This window comes from Oncorhynchus kisutch, linkage group LG3 (genome assembly GCF_002021735.2).
Source record: "Oncorhynchus kisutch isolate 150728-3 linkage group LG3, Okis_V2, whole genome shotgun sequence".
NCBI classification, from domain to species: domain Eukaryota; kingdom Metazoa; phylum Chordata; class Actinopteri; order Salmoniformes; family Salmonidae; genus Oncorhynchus; species Oncorhynchus kisutch.
The window spans coordinates 49,629,646-49,649,129 of NC_034176.2; the positions used below are offsets into that span (position 1 = coordinate 49,629,646).

Genomic DNA, 19,484 nt, shown 5'->3' on the forward strand with positions numbered 1-19,484 from the left:
AACATGACATCCTTCCTCTCAGCCTTACCCTACAATGGCACACGTAAAAGTGACAAGTGGCAGAACCGGATCTGAGGGCCTAGTTCCTTGACTATATTGTTTTCGCTCATGATGTGCTAAAGTATTGATAAAGTAATCATCTAATAAATTATACAAGTTTGACAATATCTTGCAGCTAAATACACAGCAATCCTATAATTCATATTCTATATGTAATTCTATTGCTAAGTATTTCTCAGAGTTAGCATGACAGAGGGAATGGCTAGCTAGTATTTGTGTTTTGCAACACTCAATGTTATGAGAGCTTTTCCATGGACCCCATTTGGACTACTACACCCCGCTACACAAACAATCGACAATCTTCCAAGGTTATGTTAAAATTAAACATAACATTCTTAAATAACATTAAAACATATGACATACTTGTTTTAATATTCAGAGTAGTCTTTAATTATAAAATGTCCTTACAGAATTATGTAATGTTAAAGTGTTTGTGCCAAATGACAAACTGTAACCATTTTCATTATTCAAAAATAATGCATTAGGTATATTAACTGAATGTAGAACACACAATGCCTTTAAGAACACATTTTACCTCTATATTGATGTATTAACAGGACTTCACTACTGTCCCTTAGCTATATCTAAATTCTCTTCCATTTCAACTCAAAATATGTTAGTCCTATTTTGACATACAACCACTGTGACTGAATATGTACACACAAGCTCCATCCTTACATGCACACACGTCTCCCAATCAAATAAGGCAAGCTCTTTGTTGATACATACAAATAAGCCATGTTTTTGTGGAAAAAACAAAAACAAAAAACAGAGAACTGATTTATTTAGAAATGTTACCCAATAAATGCTGTACAACACTGGCACCATTACTTGGCACTCACTTAGCATTACCAGTCAACTGGTTTCTGTAATGCATGGTACAAAAACAACAAAATAAATGTCACAGTTTACATAAGCTCATAACCTTGAAAAGAACAAACTGACATGCAACTCACATCAACTTACATTTAGCTATAAACATGAAAACACAAGTCTGCTTTTCAGAAGTGGAACTGACATTGCACACAATACAGCACAACAGTAATGTAAAATGTAAAATGCCCTGATGCCTCCCACAGCCATTGGCAGCATATGATGATTTCCACACCTTGGAAATCATGAAGGGGCCATCAAGGATCTAGCATTTTGACCAAAGTATATCCAGGTGCACATGGTTCAGAGACCCGTTTGCAGACCTTCAAGATGTCTTATCAATAATACTACATTGAGGTTAGGCAGGAGCTGATCTTTGTACACAAGAGTGACTGTAGTAGCGGTAAGTAAACCTGCAGCAGCATCAGAAGAGCTGCATAGGACAACAGTGACATAGGCTTCAGTAACACAAGGTGAACAATTGAATCATGTGTTAACAATACAACAATTCTCTCATAAAAGAACCATGACACGGTTCTTTTTAGGTGAGAATTAGTTAAAATTCAAAATGCTGCAAGCAGGGTTCTAAGGTATGCAACTAAATATTTTGCTGTGCGACCTGGAGTTTTAATTTGGGAGCACTGTGCGAAATAATTATAATCCAATATATATATATATATATTTTTAATAATTGCTGTAATGATAAAGTGTCACTGTAACATTGTTTCCAGAGTGCAGATTAGTTAGCGTCATGCTTGCACCATTAATACAGTGAAAACTAAAGTTAAAAAGATCTGACCCATATTACCAGCGCAATGATTTTTTTCTTCCCGCATTTTACATTCATAAACCATGTCGCACATGGCGTCTGGCCCAATTGAACAGTGTAAATGTTCAGACATGCCGAAATCTGCAGAGGTCTCCCTTCTTTTAGAAACAGAGTGGACTTGAAACAAAGTACACTAAAAGATTTCGCATTGGAAGCAGTGACACAGGAAACGACAAGTTCCACATTTGCAGCCTGTGAAGGAATTGTCCATTTTGAATGGAAATGTATGTTGTTTCAAAGAAAGCGTCAGAACATTTGCCAAGGTCTGTGGATCAATGATTTTCTCAATGCCTATGCCCTAAGACGTTTTTACTAAATCGTAGACGTAGATGTGAAAGTCGTCATCAAACTTGATGAAATAAACAGAGGGTTTGGCTTCAACCTGATGGATAACCATGCCAGTCCTTTTGCCGCCATCCTCTTTGGCATACTCCACTTGTTTGCCAACAAGGCTATCCACCACTTCTCCAGGCTCTCTCTCTGCTGGAGGCGAGTCATCTGCAAAAGCATAGAATATTATCAGCTTTAGTGAGATAATTGGTTGACTACATCTATGTAGTATGATTGTATCTACAGTAAAACAATTTAGAATGACATGTTTTTTAAAAGAGATAGACATTAAACAATGAGCACGGTTACATGCACACAATAATGTGATTATTGTGGATAGGTTAATATAATAGTTTGTTTAAAATGTTTACATGCTTTGCAAGAAGAACGATTTCCCTAATAATCCTGTTTACATGTACACATCTGAAATCAGGCTACTGATAGGCCTTTTGATAAGTGCAGAAAAATCTGCAATAAAAATATATTTGATTCTGTGTTCAGACAAAGTTTGTATGTGAAAACTATTTAAGACGCATACTTTCAGTTTTTCAGAACTCACTTCACTCGCACTACCTGGTGCTGGCACAGGCACATGCGCAGATCAAATACACCATCGGAACACCGATTAAGCTGTTTACATGTCCTAATAATTCAAAAGATTGCTCAGAAAACTGTGTGTTCTAATCTGTGTATGCTTACTTCAATTTTGAGCTTATGCTGATTAAAATAAGCAGAGTAAGGTGTTTACATGACTATTGCATAATCTGCCTGCTGCCATAATCAGTTTAATACCAAACTATTACTGTGCATGTAAATGTACTCAATGTATACATTTTAAACACTGAAGATCATTTCTGATGGACTCTCACTTGAGTCAGGCATTATCCGGAGATCCCCCTCTTTGTAGTCATCCAAGAGTTGGTACATGTACAAAACAGGGTCCTTTTCGTAAGTGATGTAGAACCATGTGTTCATAATGGGAGCCTGTGCTAGCACCATGCCCCTCCACTCCTCCTTTGGTCCTTCATCTTGCTCAAACATGTGCTCCACTGCTTTACCTATCATGGTTTCTGCTAGCTGGGAATCGCTGACACGAGCTGGAGCTACAATACAGAGAGCACTTTCAAATGGACAGCTAATATGGCTATGAAAAGACACATTTACTAATCTGTGATATAAGGTATGCATGATCAAACACACATCAAGCACATAAGTACATTGGTTATACCATACTGAACAGAGATAAGAGTAATATGCTTTTTATGGCAGAGCAAAGACGATTTTTGTCATGTCTTCACAACACATACCAACTCGGTCTGGTAAAACCTCCAGGCCTTGCACCCGCTCATCTTTGTGAAGCTCAAGTCCATAGATGCAGTCAAATCCATCATACTTGATTAGGTAGAGAGAGGGGTTAACAGGGACTTGGTCGAGAACTGTTCCTTTCCACTGGGAAACCTTGGAGTCTTCCTTCCACTGGTGTGTTATCCTGCAACCCACTATGTTTCGTCTGGGTTGGGCAATAGGCTTGCTTGAACCAACATTATTCTTTTGCTTCCTATAGAGATCCCAATTTGAGAGTCAAGGACAGCAATATGTAAATTAATGTCAAATCAATCTATGTAGTATCAGTTTGTAAGCCAACCTGCTTTTGGTCTTATGCTGTGTCTACACAATGAGAGAACTTACTTGTGGGAATTTTTCTTCTTCATCATATTTGCAGATACCCCAATATTCCCTAAAAGGACAAAACAAACGTGTGCATGAAATCTCTCCAATCAGTATTTATTACTGTATCATATTTACATCTTCAAAATTACAGCCATATAGTGTAGCAGGCTATATGTAATGTGTAACGTTCCTGCTGCCTTCATGTACACAAGGCAAGAATGTGTCTCACCCCCATCAGCTCTGGGGCGCTGGCCTGGCCTCTTCCCAAATGGGGTCTTCATTGATATACATGTAGGTAAGCAGCCAGGCTGCCAGACTAGGGTGACAATGTCTCTACTAGGTAATCAGGAGAAAGAAGGACAGTGTGCAGGTGGTGGCCCCAGGTGGGAGGATCACTCCCCTCCAGGGCAGGAACACTTAATGTGGTAGTTCAAACTGTTGAAAAATGAGCATGTGTTAAACATGGCAACATTATGATGAAGAATGACTTTGGGGTAGAAAATGTCATAACTAGCAAGTATCTCATTGCAAATGTAACTGTTATGAACCTATTCAGTCATGCTGACTCGTGTGCTATAGACCTGCCTTTTATACAATCATATATAGCACCAGTAGCTGCCTAAAAACAATTGCAGAACAATATATAATTTTTTGTTTTTGCAGGGTGGCTTAGTCTTGCACACCATGTTCAACGAGTCATAATTACAGTAGAGACCAAGTAGGCCTACCAACACAGGTCAATCAGACTCAATTTACTATTAGTGGTCCAGAGAAAGTAGGCCCATCTTGGCTCAATTTGTCACAATTCTGATGTAATTTCTACAACGTTAGGTGTAATAGAATAATGTATACTTATGAAAATAGACAACATAGGCTGTATTTCCTGAAAATGTATAAACAATAGGGATTTACACCCCCCCCCCTGATTTTTTTTTTATCCAGACAGCAGAAATTATTTTTTAGTAGACTAGGATTAGACCCGCCCCCTTCAGACATGTTTTTTCAAACATTACTTACCTACAGGTAACATTGAAATAACGTTTGTCTCATTGCCTCGAACTCACTGTTGTATACTTTTATTTAACAGAAATGGCAAGCAGTTCAAGCTAAGTAAAACTACTCAAGAAAGATGCTCTAGAGTGACCCAAGAAAGTATAGGATTGTCATTTAGTTTACAATGAATAAAGTCAAAGGGAGGAAATATGTTGCTTGACGTTGCATACATGTGCATCCTGAAGCACCGATTCGCTTGATTGTCAAATAGGCGGATTGACTGGATTTTAACTGAGGAGGTATGGTACCTCAATGTCAGCCATGTTGCACCAGTATATACAAACCCCGCATCAAAACCAGCGCAAGCGAACAAAGGAGGGGAAGGTTTGGGTCTGTCTGACATGCATTTGAAATGCAAACAACAAAGCAGGTTTATACACAAATTGCTCATGCATACCTCCCAATGAACTAGTGTAGTTAGTGGTCGTCTGAGTCAATGCATTTGATTACCAATCGAGTGATTAGTTTGAGGGTTGCTTACCCGATGAATTGTACATCTAAATTGATCCCATCTCGCTTTTCCTCTGGCTCCGTTTGCATACAACCCAAATCCTATGGCCGAGTCCCACCTATCCCGCTTTCTACCAAATAGTGATCTGGAAATGTGGATGGGGACGCGGGAAGCTCGGTCTTCCTGCCAAATAGTGGGATCTTCGACCGAAAATTGCGCATGCGCGGCCAATACAACACCATTCGTAGAAGCCTACACGTATTTGAAAACATCTGTATTTCTGTTTAATACAAGCATCTGTGATTGGCTACCACTTGCAACTTTGTGATGAACATGAAATATGAATACAGGTACATGAATATAAACAAGTAAACAGTTGTTATTACTTATTGTAGTACCGATATTGAAAAATACGACACTTTACTTTAGAATAATTGCTACATTACTTACTATAGAATGTTGTAGTATATTGTGGAATAATATACTACACCCTGTAGTATCCCTCGATCATGTGTAGTACTTACTATAGATTGTTGTAGTATACTGTAGAATACTGTAGTAAATACTACAGTATTATCTAAAAAAAAACAATGTAGTAAATATTACAGTAATGTCTGCAAAAACACTACAGTCCACAAAAACACTACAATAAAACTATAGTAAATATTACAGTATTTAATTTGCATATACCCTGCCCATTCCCCCATATCACAATTTGTGCCACTCAGAAGTGAGAAACATATATGCCAAGTACATACCATTTATTGTGTTCCCTACAGTTCTAGAAGGAAAATGGTCCCTTGAGAAGGCACAAACAAGAGGTATGTCAGGAGAAGTGCAGTGTTATCATAAGGAGCTGTATACTTGGAATACGGAGGAGGCAGAGGAGGTCAAAAAGAGCGAAGGAGGAAGAGGGTGAGCTTGAATCAGTTAAAAATGGCTTCTATAAAGAAGAATGTCAGAAAGTGTAAGCAGAGTGAGCTGTACGCTGGATCGAAGACAGGAGGAGGGCGAAGTAGTGGAGGGTTAGGTGTGGTGAAGTTCTCGGAGCCCTAGGCACCAAGGGTCAGGATAAATATCAGTCTGTGACGGTAGGAGTGACATTTTTGGAAAAAGTGGACCCTTGCCTTTTGGCTGATCCATTTGTGGTTTCAGGGTAGGTGAAAACAGAGTTGGGTGCAGTGGAATCGGTGAGGGTTACCAGAAGTGGTCTTGTGATAATTGTTTATATTTCTGCAGGTCAGAGGGAGCAGGCGTTCCAGGTTAAATAAATGGGGACAAGCGATGTGAATTGTTTTGCTCTCAAGAAAAGGACGCCATTGAAAGGAGTGATTACTGGGGTAGTGATACATGTGAAAGTTGATCAACTGAAAGGGAAGATTCCCGGTGTTTGTGATGCTCGTCGTTTGGTGCGACGCAGACAGGGTGGCGTGAGTGGTGAAACAGAAGAGTCGTCTGTTCTTTTGAGTTGTGATGTTGCCTTTTCCCGACAAAGTGATGTAATTGTATTTATGTTGTCCTGTACAAGCTTTTGTGCCGAATACATTACGTTGTTACAGCTGTCAAGCTTATGGGCATGTGGCAGCACTGTGTAGGAGGGAGGTTCCTCGCTGTGATAAGTGTGCAGAAGTCATGAGACAAAGGGATGTATAGCATTGGGGAATGTGTTAGTTATAGGGGTGCCCATGGGCTGTGGATCAGAAATGTCTGGTGTGAGCGAGGCAGGTTGAGGTTTCCAGGGTGAGAGCAGTGCAGAAGTCGATGTATTCTGAGGCAGTGAAGAAAGTCGATGAAGATGGGTCAACGGGGAGGGATCCTGAGAGGAGTGGTGTGAGTAGTATATCTGTACCAGTACAGAGGGATAGGCCAACAAGTGATATATGCTTCAGCAAGATTGGATTTTTAGCATTTATAGCAATGGTTATCTACTGTACTGCAGCAATGGAACGTAAGTCATAGAAAATGTAGGTTGTGGTGGCAGCTGCAGAGAGGTATTTGGGTATACGAGACTTGACGTCAGAAGAGTTACAGGGTTGTGTTGTCCTAGCCTTTCAGGTTGTTAGCCTGAGGTAGGACTAAATAGATTTAAATAGTGGAGTAGGGTGGTGGGTATTTAGTTGGTGTAGTGTTAAATTGTAGGTTATTTGTTGAGTTATTTTCATTTTCAAGCAAAGTACAGGAGGTGAGGGTAATGCAACATACAGTGCCTTGCGAAAGTATTCGGCCCCCTTGAACTTTGTGACCTTTTGCCACATTTCAGGCTTCAAACATAAAGATATAAAACTGTATTTTTTTGTGAAGAATCAACAACAAGTGGGACGCAATCATGAAGTGGAACGACATTTATTGGATATTTCAAACTTTTTTAACAAATTAAAAACGGAAAAATTGGGCGTGCAAAATTATTCACCCCCCTTAAGTTAATACTTTGTAGCGCCACCTTTTGCTGCGATTACAGCTGTAAGTTGCTTGGGGTATGTCTCTATCAGTTTTGCACATCGAGAGACTGACATTTTTTCCCATTCCTCCTTGCAAAACAGCTCGAGCTCAGTGAGGTTGGATGGAGAGCATTTGTGAACAGCAGTTTTCAGTTCTTTCCACAGATTCTAGACTTTGACTTGGCCATTCTAACACCTGGATATGTTTATTTTTGAACCATTCCATTGTAGATTTTGCTTTATGTTTTGGATCATTGTCTTGTTGGAAGACAAATCTCCGTCCCAGTCTCAGGTCTTTTGCAGACTCCATCAGGTTTTCTTCCAGAATGGTCCTGTATTTGGCTCCATCCATCTTCCCATCAATTTTAACCATCTTCCCTGTCCCTGCTGAAGAAAAGCAGGCCCAAACCATGATGCTGCCACCACCATGTTTGACAGTGGGGATGGTGTGTTCAGGGTGATGAGCTGTGTTGCTTTTACGCCAAACATAACGTTTTGCATTGTTGCCAAAAAGTTCAATTTTAGTTTCATCTGACCAGAGCACCTTCTTCCACATGTTTGGTGTGTCTCCCAGGTGGCTTGTGGCAAACTTTAAACGACACCTTTTATGGATATCTTTAAGAAATGGCTTTCTTCTTGCCACTCTTCCATAAAGGCCAGATTTGTGCAATATACGACTGATTGTTGTCCTATGGACAGAGTCTCCCACCTCAGCTGTAGATCTCTGCAGTTCATCCAGAGTGATCATGGGCCTCTTGGCTGCATCTCTGATCAGTCTTCTCCTTGTATGAGCTGAAAGTTTAGAGGGACGGTCAGGTCTTGGTAGATTTGCAGTGGTCTGATACTCCTTCCATTTCAATATTATCGCTTGCACAGTGCTCCTTGGGATGTTTAAAGCTTGGGAAATCTTTTTGTATCCAAATCCGGCTTTAAACTTCTTCACAACAGTATCTCGGACCTGCCTGGTGTGTTCCTTGTTCTTCATGATGCTCTCTGCGCTTTTAACGGACCTCTGAGACTATCACAGTGCAGGTGCATTTATACGGAGACTTGATTACACACAGGTGGATTGTATTTATCATCATTAGTCATTTAGGTCAACATTGGATCATTCAGAGATCCTCACTGAACTTCTGGAGAGAGTTTGCTGCACTGAAAGTAAAGGGGCTGAATAATTTTGCACGCCCAATTTTTCAGTTTTTGATTTGTTAAAAAAGTTTGAAATATCCAATAAATGTCGTTCCACTTCATGATTGTGTCCCACTTGTTGATTCTTCACAAAAAATACAGTTTTATATCTTTATGTTTGAAGCCTGAAATGTGGCAAAAGGTCGCAAAGTTCAAGGGGGCCGAATACTTTCGCAAGGCACTGTATATTGGATGCCAACCGCCATTAAACCTCATCGAAGAAGAAGTACAGTTATTTTAATTGAACCTTTAGTTAACTAGGCAAGTCAGTTAAGAACAAATTCTTATTTACAATGACGGCCTAGGAATAGTGGGTTAACTGCCTTGTTCAGGGGCAGAACGAGAGATTTTTACCTTGTCAGCTCAGGGATTCGATCTTGCAACCTTTCAGTTACTGGCCCAACGCGCTAACCAAATCAAATCAAATCAAAGTTTATTTGTCACGTGCGCTGCATACAACAGGTGTTGACCTTACAATGAAATGCTTACTTACAGGCTCCAACCAACAGCGCAATTTCTTTAAAAAAGGTATTAGGTGAACAATAGTTCAGTAAAGAAATAAAAACAACATTAAAAAGACAGTGAAAAATAACAGTAGCGAGGCTATATACAGTAGCGAGGCTATAACAGTAGCGAGGCTATATACAGGCACCGGTTAGTTGGGCTGATTTAGGTAGTATGTACATGTAGATATGGTTAAAGTGACTATGCATATATGATAAACAGAGAGTAGCAGTAGCGTAAAAGAGGGATTAGTGGGTGGTGGGTGGTGGGTGGCGGGACACAATGCAGGTAGCCCCATTAGCCAATGTGCGGGGGCACTGGTTGGTCGGGCTAATTGAGGTAGTTTGTACATGAATGTATAGTTAAAGTGACTATGCATATATGATAAACAAAGAGTAGCAGCAGCGTAAAAGAGGGGTTGGGGGGTGGCACACAATGCAAAAAGCCCAGATAGCAATTTGATACATTTTCAGGAGTCTTATGGCTTGGGGATAAAAACTGTTGAGAAGCCTTTTTGTCCTAGACTTGGCACTCCTGTACCGCTTGCCATGCGATATTAGAGAGAACAGTCTATGACTGGAGTGGCTGGGTTCTTTGACAATTTTTAGGGACTTCCTCTGACACCGCCTGGTGTAGAGGTGCTGGATGGCAGGCAGCTTAGCCCCAGTGGCCACCATTTGGCTACCTGCCGCCCCAAAGTTATAGAACAGATCAGAAGCTCTGAACTATCTAGTCAGGCCCCAGTCTGACCTACCTACAGGATATGGAAAACATGCTCTATTAGTTTTTCTCCCGTAGGTTTCCTGAAGGAGAAAGCTTCCACTTCTATGTCAAAGATAATAAAACTTAAACAATATAGTAAATACTACAGTAAAGTCTGCAAAAACACTGCAGTAAATAATAGTGTACTTCAAGTCGCAAAACACATTTAATTACTATAGTGTATACTATAGTTATTTTACTACAGTCTTTATACTAAAGTTAACTGTACATACTACAGTATACTACAGTAAATACTACACAAATTATTACAGTATACAACAGTAAAATCAGCAAAAACACTAAAGTGAATACTATAGTATTTATACAATAGTATACTGTAGTATACCTTCCCCCAAATGACAGTGTATAATGTAACGACCTGAGTACAACACAACAACCTAGTTGGACTGTTGGACTGACAGTTGTAAGGACTGTAAAGCGAATTCCTCAAGACATTCAGACCACTTGGTGTATTGGTGTATGTTGGACTGACAGTCGCAGGGGCTGAGTTAAGAGTTATGTTCTGGCTACTCTGCTATATATTTTCAAAGTCAACAAAGACTTTCTAAATATAATATTGTAGGCCTCTCATTTCCACTACAAGACATTAGATGGCATATGCACATTTTGAAATCAATTATTTGAACCAATGAGGAAGATCCCAATGCCCCAGGGCAGTGATTGGGGACACTGCCCTGTGTAGGGTGCCGTCTTTCGGGATGGGACGTTAAATGGGTGTCCTGACTCTCTGAGGTCATTAAAGATCCCATGGCACTTATCGTAAGAGTAGGGGTGTTAACCCCGGTGTCCCGGCTAAATTCCCAATCTGGCCCTCAAACCATTCACTGTCACTTAATAATCCCCAGTTTACAATTGGCTCATTCATCCCCCTCCTCTCCCCTGTAACTATTCCCCAGGCCGTTGCTGTAAATGAGAATGTGTTCTCAGTCAACTTACCTGGTAAAATAACGGAGATTTAAAAATAAAATAAAATAATAATTATTATTTTTTTAAATAAAGAAAGCTACTGTAAAAGTAGCTGCTGTTTGTTTTTTGTCATTATGCTACCAAGTGTCATCTTTGGAAAATCTCATTTCCGTTGCATTCATGATGGAAGCAGGGGCAAGAGGAAGAAGAATGTCATACTTCTGAGAGGCCAGCAAGAATATGCAAGCACAAGCAAGAATAAGGCCGTGACCTCAACGATTTCTCTTAAAATAAAAGTCCTGCAAAGAAGATGGTAAAAAAAGAATACAAACGTTCGAAATTCGTAACATTTTATTAGGAAATGTTAGAAGACTTAGATTGTTGTTTAACAATATTTTAAAAAATGAATAAAATGAATATAGCATTGACAATATTTTTTTACAGAATTAGAAGTAATGATTACTAGATCGTTATTATGGTAGCAACAGTCATCCAAATGACAAAACATTATTTATAATGCAACTGTTAATAATAATAGTAATATCAATATTAATAATAATATTAATATTAGAATGATTATTCTAATATTAATATTATTATTAATATTGATATTAGAAAACACATTTAAATCCCATTGTTATTTAGTCCATTAGTATTGCATGATGTTCAGTATGCTTTTCATATTGCACCGTACATAATTGCCTGTACATTGTGTCGCAGTAAAAGGGGGTCCATTCTACTCAGGAGCACTTTTACTTTCCAAAAGGGCCAGAGTTGCTGTTCATTTTGCGGCCCTTAAAGTAACAGTCCAGCAAAAATCTCACTTTTAAAAGTTAATCATCTGTTAACTCATACCCAAATAATGTTGTTGACTCATCTTATACTCACATGTGGCCAAAGCATACATTTGACAGAAAAAAAATGATTTTAAACCCACCTCAAACTTGAATCAGAATTTTTTTTCAAAAGCTTGCTATTTCCTCATAGAGGATGATGTCATCCTCCTGAGGATGATGAGCTGGCCAATCAGTACTCTGCTCGCACCAGGGAGCTTTTCAAAAGCTTCATAAAAAGGACAGTGATTGATAGATGGGTAACAATAACAAATCAGACATTGAATATCTCTTTAAGCATGGTCTAGTTAATAATTATGCTGTGCATTATGTATTAAACCACTCAGACACCTCAAAGATACACTCGTCCTTCTGAACTGAGCTGTAGGACAGGAATGAAACTGCTCAAGGATGTTACTATGAGGCCATTGGTTATTTTAAATCAGCTAAATAGTTCAATGACTGTGATGGGAGAGAACCAGGGTCTGGAACCGGTTCAGGGAACAGAACCGAAAACTGCAAAAGTTCATATCAGGAAATCAGTCTATTTAAATAAATTATGCCCAGTCATGTGAAATCCATAGATAAGGGCATAATTAATTAATCTAAATTGACTGATTTCCTTACATGAACTGTAACTCAGTAACATTTCTGAAGTTGTTTGCATGTTGCGTTCATATTTTTGTTCAGTATATTTTGGACCATTTTCAATGATGTTGACTACTTTAAATGTCTTCTTTTCCAGGACCGCTAGACCGATCGGAACCAAATTAGGTATATAGCATCTATGAATGTCTTCAAATGCAATATGTTCCAAATCTCTAGCTGAAACAATAGGGACACTATGAGCCAATGAGCTTACAGGTTAGCTAGCCTCATAAGCCTCATATGTGTGCCACATTTCATCACTCTGAGTCAAACAGATCAAGAGATACAAAAATGTGCCTTTTTGCACCACTGTGTGGTCGATCCAGATGTGCTTTGATATGTTGAGCCTTGACAGTGTTTGGAACATGTGTACCAATATTTGGCACAACACGTGAATGTTCATTGGTCAATAGCAGCCACGCAGATCGGTCAAACGGTGCTAGAGGAGTAGCGTTTTAAGTGTTTTTCACAAAATTCTGAATTGCAGAAAATCCATCATGGCTGACTTTATAGGTTCTTGAGGCAAATTTGTTCCTTGTGAGGAGAGGGACCTAGGAACTACATTTAATGAGTCTAGGTCAAATGTGGTGTGGGATCTGACCTTTCAAAGTTGGCATATGCATGCCAACTCGATCATATCATTCTAGAAGCATACTTACTCCCCAGTCTCATTGCTTTGCATGAATGATATTTATCAACTTTAAACAATGCAAAATTTGAATACAAACTCAATCGCTTCTTTCTATTCTGTGGTTGTATGAAACGTAACGTGAATTCAGCTTTGTTTACTTAATCTTTGTGGCTCCCTGATGAAACAGTAACATCCATTTCTGTAACCTTCACCCAAATTCAGATAGCTGATGTTCTGAAAGAGCTGCAAAATCTGGACCCCTACAAATCAGCCGGGCTAGACAATCTGGACCATCTCTTTCTAAAATTATCTGCCAAAATTGTTGCAACCCCTATTACTAGCCTGTTCAACCTCTCTTACGTAGATTCCCATAGAATGGAAAGCTGCCGCGGTCATCCCCCTCTTCAAAGGGGGAGACACTCTAGACCCAAACTGCTACAGACCTATATCTATTCTACCCTGCCTTTCTAAGGTCTTCGAAAGCCAAGTTAACAAACAGATAACTGACCATATCGAATCACACCGTACCTTCTCCACTATGCAATCTGGTTTCAGAGCTGGTCATGGGTGCACCTCAGCCACGCTCAAGGTCCTAAACGATATCATAACCACCATCGATAAGAGACATTACTGTGCAGCTGTCTTCATCAACCTGGCTAAGGCTTTCGACTCTGTCAATCACAGCATTCTTATTGGCAGACTCAACAGCCTTGGTTTCTCAAATGACTGCCTCACCTGGTTCACCAACTACTTATCTGACAGAGTTCAGTATGTGAAATCGGAGGGCCTGTTGTCCGGACCTCTGGCAGTCTCTATGGGGGTGCCACAGGGTTCAATTCTCGGGCAGACTCTCTTCTCTGTATACATCAATGTTGTCGCTCTTGCTGCTGGTGATTCTTTGATCCACCTCTACGCAGACGACACCATTCTGTATACCTCTGGCCCTTCTTTGCACACTGTGTTAACTTAATCTCAGAATGAGCTTCAATGCCATACAACTCTCCTTCCGTGGCCTCCAACTGCTCTGCAAGTAAAACTAAATGCATGCTCTTCAACCGATCGCTGCCCGCACCTGCCCGCCCGTCCAGCATCACTACTCTGGACGGTTCTGAGTTAGAATATGTGGACAACTACAAATACCTAGGTGTCTGGTTAGACTGTAAACTCTCCTTCCAGACTCATATCAAACATCTACAATCCAAAATTAAATCTAGAATCGCTTTCCTATTTCGCAACAAAGCATCCTTCACTCATGCTGCCAAACATACCCTCATAAAACTGACCTTCCTACCGATCCTCGACTTCAGCGATGTCATTTACAAAATAGCCTCCAACACTTTACTCAACAAATTGGATGCAGTCTATCACAGTGCCATCCGTTTGGTCACCAAAGCCCCATATACTACCCAGCCACCCCAGTCATAGACTGTTCTCTCTACTAACGCATGGTAAGCGGTACCGGAGTGCCAAGTCTAGGACAAAAAGGATTCTAGACAGTTTTTACCCCCAAGCCATAAGACTCCTGAACAGGTAATCAAATGGCTACCCGGACTATTTGCATTGTGTGCCCCCCTCCAACCCTTCTTTTTACGCTGCTGCTACTCTCTGTTTATCATATATGCATAGTCACTTTAACTATACATTCATGTACATACTACCTCAATTGGGCTGACCAACCAGTGCTCCCGCACAGTGGATAACCGGGCTGTCTGCATTGTGTCCCACCACCCGCCAACCCCACTTTTACGCTACTGCTACTCTGTTCATCATATATGCATAGTCACTTTAACCATATCTACATGTACATACTACCTCAATCAGCCTGACTAACCGGTGTCTGTATGTAGCCTCGCTACTTTTATAGCCTCGCTACTGTATATAGCCTGTCTTTTTACTGTTGTTTTATTTCTTTACCTACCTATTGTTCACCAAATACCTTTTTTTTTGCACTATTGTTTAGAGCCTGTAAGTAAGCATTTCACTGTAAGATCTACACCTGTTGTATTCAGAGCACATGACAAATAAACTTTGATTTGATTTGTAAGCTCTCGTTGGCTGGCCCTCGCTTCATACTCGTCGCATAACCCACTGGCTACAAGTCTCTGCTAGGTAAAGCCCCGCCTTATCTCAGCTCATTGGTCACCATACCACCCGTAGCACGCGCACCAGCAGGTATATCTCACTGGTCACCCCAAAGCCAATTCTTCCTTTGGCCGCCTCTCCTTTCAGTTCTCTGCTGCCAATGACTGGAACGAACAGTAAAAATCACTAAAGCTGGAGACTCTTACCTCCCTCATTTGTTTTAAGCACAAGCTGTCAGAACAGCTCACAGATCTCTGCACCTGTACATAGCTCACCTGTAATTAGCCCATCCAACCTACCTCATCCCCATACTGTATTTATTTATTTATCTTGCTCCTTTGCACCCCAGTATCTCTACTTGCACATTCATCTTCTGCACATTCTACCATTCCAGTGTTTAATTGCTATATTGTAATTACTTCGCCACCATGGCCTATTTATTGTCTTACTTCTCTTATCCTACCTCATTTGCACATGCTGTATATAGATTTTTCTACTGTATTATTGATTGTATGTTTGTTTATTCCATGTGTAACTCTGTGTTGTTGTATGTGTCGAACTGCTTTGCTTTATCTTGGCCAGGTCGCAGTTGCAAATGAGAACTTGTTCTCAACTTGCCTACCTGGTTAAATAAAGGTGAAATAAATAAAAAATAAACCCTGACCCTGTACTCTATGGCTTAGCGATGTGTTGAATAGAATCCACAACCTGGACTTGAGCCAAGGTTGCTTGACTCGTTCTCTACACTGTGTGAACCAATGGTTTATATATACACTAGATGACTAACAGGGAGCTCTGTTTTGAAGCCCCCTCCATCTTGGCACCCCCATCATTGTAAAAAAATATATATTTAGGAAGCTACAGAAATACATTTGTTTGTCACCGGTTTATTCTATTACAGACACCTTAATGCATATTATGTTAGCTAAACATACAAATAAAAAATGAAAAAATATATCTAAATATTTTCTTTAAAGTATAATTTTTAGAAGGTTCTCACTTCACTGTCCCCACTACAGTAACAAACTTCTTAAACACATGTAATTTTGTCCTTGAAAGATTTAATTGAAATACTGTGGAATTCCATTAATCTCCTATGGAGGACTGCTCCTTCTGGGGAATGCCAATACGGCCAACCGGTGGCTTCAAAGCCTCTCTGTATAAGCTGACCTAAAGAATATACAGTCCACCAAGTCCACACTTACACTCTCATTGGCCAATAGATAGCATCGACAATCCAATGTATTATTTACTAGCTAACTAAATAATAACAGGATAACATACACACTTAATTCATGAGACAAAGGTCCCTAGCGAACCTTTACAATATTGTGGGTTTTTACACAATGACATTGAGAGGGGGAGAGAGAGAGAGAGAGAGAGAGAGAGAGAGAGAGAGAGAGAGAGAGAGAGAGAGAGAGAGAGAGAGAGAGAGAGAGAGAGAGAGAGAGAGAGAGGGAGTAAAAGACACATTGTTGATACATTTCAAAACTATTCTCACAGAAAATCATATAGTTTGCACATGGACCGCTGCCCGTTTGGAATAAGAAATTATGAATGTTTTTTCGTGTGAGTGCCTTTGTTCGCCGTTTATCTCTGTCGGAACCAGCCCTCCTTCGGAAGGTTGTTGGCCTTTCAGCGGCAAGCTGTATGGCTCTTATTGTACGAAAGGGGTCTCCCCTTTCCCGTCTTCTACTGTTGTCTACTCTGGAAGATAGCTAGTGTGGATGGTTTGACGAGTTTGCTTTTCTAGATATTTGACTCAAGACAGCTAATCAGCTGTACCAATGATTGTCTAAGAGGTGAACTTCTGGCGTCTTCCTCCTCGTGTTGATATTCAGGATTCAGACCACTTTGGACATGAGCTGAACCTCTCCGTCTTTCTGTTTTAGTCTGGGAGGTGAGGTATTTTCTCCACCTCGTGTTGAGGTTCAAAGTTCCAACCATTTCAAACGTGTAGCTCCCACCTCACGTTTCCTGGTCTAATGTTTATCTCTGTTGGAAATCCTTTTATGCACTCTGGCCGAAGGGGACGGTTCCATCAGTCTGACACGCTCTCTGACCTCACTCGGGGCGTGGCTACTTACCGTGCACAGTTTATAGGAGATAGATTATCTTATACCTCCTAAAATCACATTTCTATCCTAACAAAAATACTTTCATAATTGTTCATATTTCATATACAACGTTAAGACGGGAGACTTCATGCCTGAAGTGTAAACACTTTTCAAGTTACAGTATTTCCCCCACAACCCTTTTAATGACATCACAAAATAAAACCCAATATGACATTAGATTTCTATAGCTTGTATCTGAAAACTCTCCACGTTCTTATGTTAGAAATATTGTTCCACTATTCACTTTAGTGAGAAGACTTCTGTGAAACAAAAGCACATTCCTATGTGCATTTGAAGAGGGAGGGAGTGAGTCTTCTTCAACCTTAATTTACAATAGGGTGTGAGGTGTCAAAACCCCCACACCAGTTCCCTCCTCCCCTCTGTGGGTGAGAGGGGGTCTGGTGGAAGTTTATTCATTGCAGACCTGATCTGACCATTTGGATCACACCAGGACAGTCATGACACACCTTTGGCAGTGATTACAGCCTCAAGTCATCTTGGGTATGATGCTACAAGCTTCGGAAACCAGTATTTGGGGATTTTCTCCAATTTTTCTCTGCAGACCCTCTGTCAGGTTGGATGGGGAGCATCACTGCACAGCTATTTTTAGGTCTCTCCAGAGATGTTCGATTGGGTTCAAGTCTGGACACTGGCTGGGACACTCAAGGACATTCAGAGACTTGTCCCGAAAAGCCAGTCCTGCAATCGCCTTGGCTGTGTGCTTAGGGTCGTTGTCTGTTGGAAGGTGAACGTTTGCCCCAGTCTGAAGTCATGAGTGCTCTGGAGCAGGTTTTCATCAAAGATCTCTCTGTACTATGCTCCATTCATCTTTCCCTCAATCCTGACTAGTCTTCCAGTAACTGCCACAAAAAAAATGGATGGTGCCAGGTTTCCTCAAGATGTGATGATGGCTTGGCATTCAGACAAAATAGTTCAATATTGGTTTCATCAGACCAGAGAATCTTGTTTCTCATTGTCTGAGAGTCTTTCTGTGCCTTTTGGCAAACTTTTGGCAGGCTGTCATATGCCTTTTACTGAGGAGTAGCTTCCACCTGTCCACTCTACCATAAAGGCCTGATTGGTGGAGTGCAGCAGAGATGGTTGTCCTTCTGGAAGGTTATCCCATCTCCACAGGAACTCTGCGGCCCTTCTCCCCCAATTGTTCAGTTTGGCCGGGTGGCCAGATCTAGGAATAGTCTTGGTGGTTCCAAACTTCTTCCATTTAAGAATGATGGAGGCCACTGTGGTCTTGGGAACCTTCAATGCTGCAGACAGTTTTTGGTACCCTTCCTCAGATCTGTGCCTCAACACAATCCTGTCTCTGAGCTCTACTGACAAATCCTTTGACCTCATAGCTTGGGTTTTGCTCTGACATGCAATGTCAACTGTGGGACCTTATAAAGACAGGTGTGTGCCTTTCCAAATCATATCCAATCAATTGAATTTACCACAGGTGAACTCCAATAAAGTTGTAGGAACATCTCAAGGATGATCAATGGAAACAGGATGCATGCAAGCTCAATTTTCGAGTCTGATAGCAAAGGGTCTGAATACTTACGTAAATAAGGTATTCATGTTTATATATATATATATATATATATATATAATTACATTTGCAAACATAAAAAAAAAACTGTTTTCACTTTGCCATTATGGGGCATTTTGTGTAGATTGATATTTAAATATTTAATTAATTTTGGATTAAGGCTGTACGTAAGGTCTGAATACTAGGTCTGAATACTTTCCGAATACACTGTATATCAGAGGTTATTTTCCAGTTGTTTAGTTATGAACAGAACCATATATTTTTTGTTACGTTCCACTGTTTCGACTAGAAAAATTAAGTTCTAAACCAGTTTGAACCATACAAATATTACTGTTTATATCATTCCTTTTTAAACATTTAACTCGACATTAAATTACTTCACCAATGAATAGAGCGGCTTGCTATGGAGCGGGAAAGCTATGTACATACATCGGAAAGACAAGCGTAGTGTAGGATGCTACATGTGACTGCATTTTTGCGGGTGAGGAGAGTGCTGAGCATGAAGTTCTGGTCATCTTGTTTTTATGACATGCATTATCTG

General features: G+C 40.2%; 1 protein-coding gene across 1 annotated transcript; it reads right to left on the reverse strand.

The window, feature by feature from the left end:
- Positions 1 to 827: 827 nt before the first annotated feature.
- On the reverse strand, positions 828 to 5,455 carry spinb (spindlin b). The gene is made up of 6 exons (XM_020476395.2): positions 5,298 to 5,455; positions 3,993 to 4,198; positions 3,782 to 3,830; positions 3,400 to 3,650; positions 2,962 to 3,195; positions 828 to 2,260 (listed from the first exon to the last, which is right to left on the reverse strand). The coding sequence occupies exons 2-6, from the start codon at positions 4,042 to 4,044 to the stop codon at positions 2,061 to 2,063; spliced, it is 786 nt and encodes a 261-aa protein (XP_020331984.1). The 5' UTR covers positions 4,045 to 4,198; positions 5,298 to 5,455; the 3' UTR covers positions 828 to 2,060.
- Positions 5,456 to 19,484: the final 14,029 nt, after the last annotated feature.

Coding starts and splice junctions, on each gene's coding strand:
- spinb (XM_020476395.2), bottom strand. CDS start 4,044: ATGAAGACCCCATTTGGGAAGAGGCCAGGCCAGCGCCCCAGAGCTGAT. Junction 3,651..3,781: donor AAGAAGAAAAATTCCCACAA/GTAAGTTCTCTC, acceptor GGATCTCTATAG/GAAGCAAAAGAATAATGTTG. Junction 3,196..3,399: donor GGTTTTACCAGACCGAGTTG/GTATGTGTTGTG, acceptor TCTGTATTGTAG/CTCCAGCTCGTGTCAGCGAT.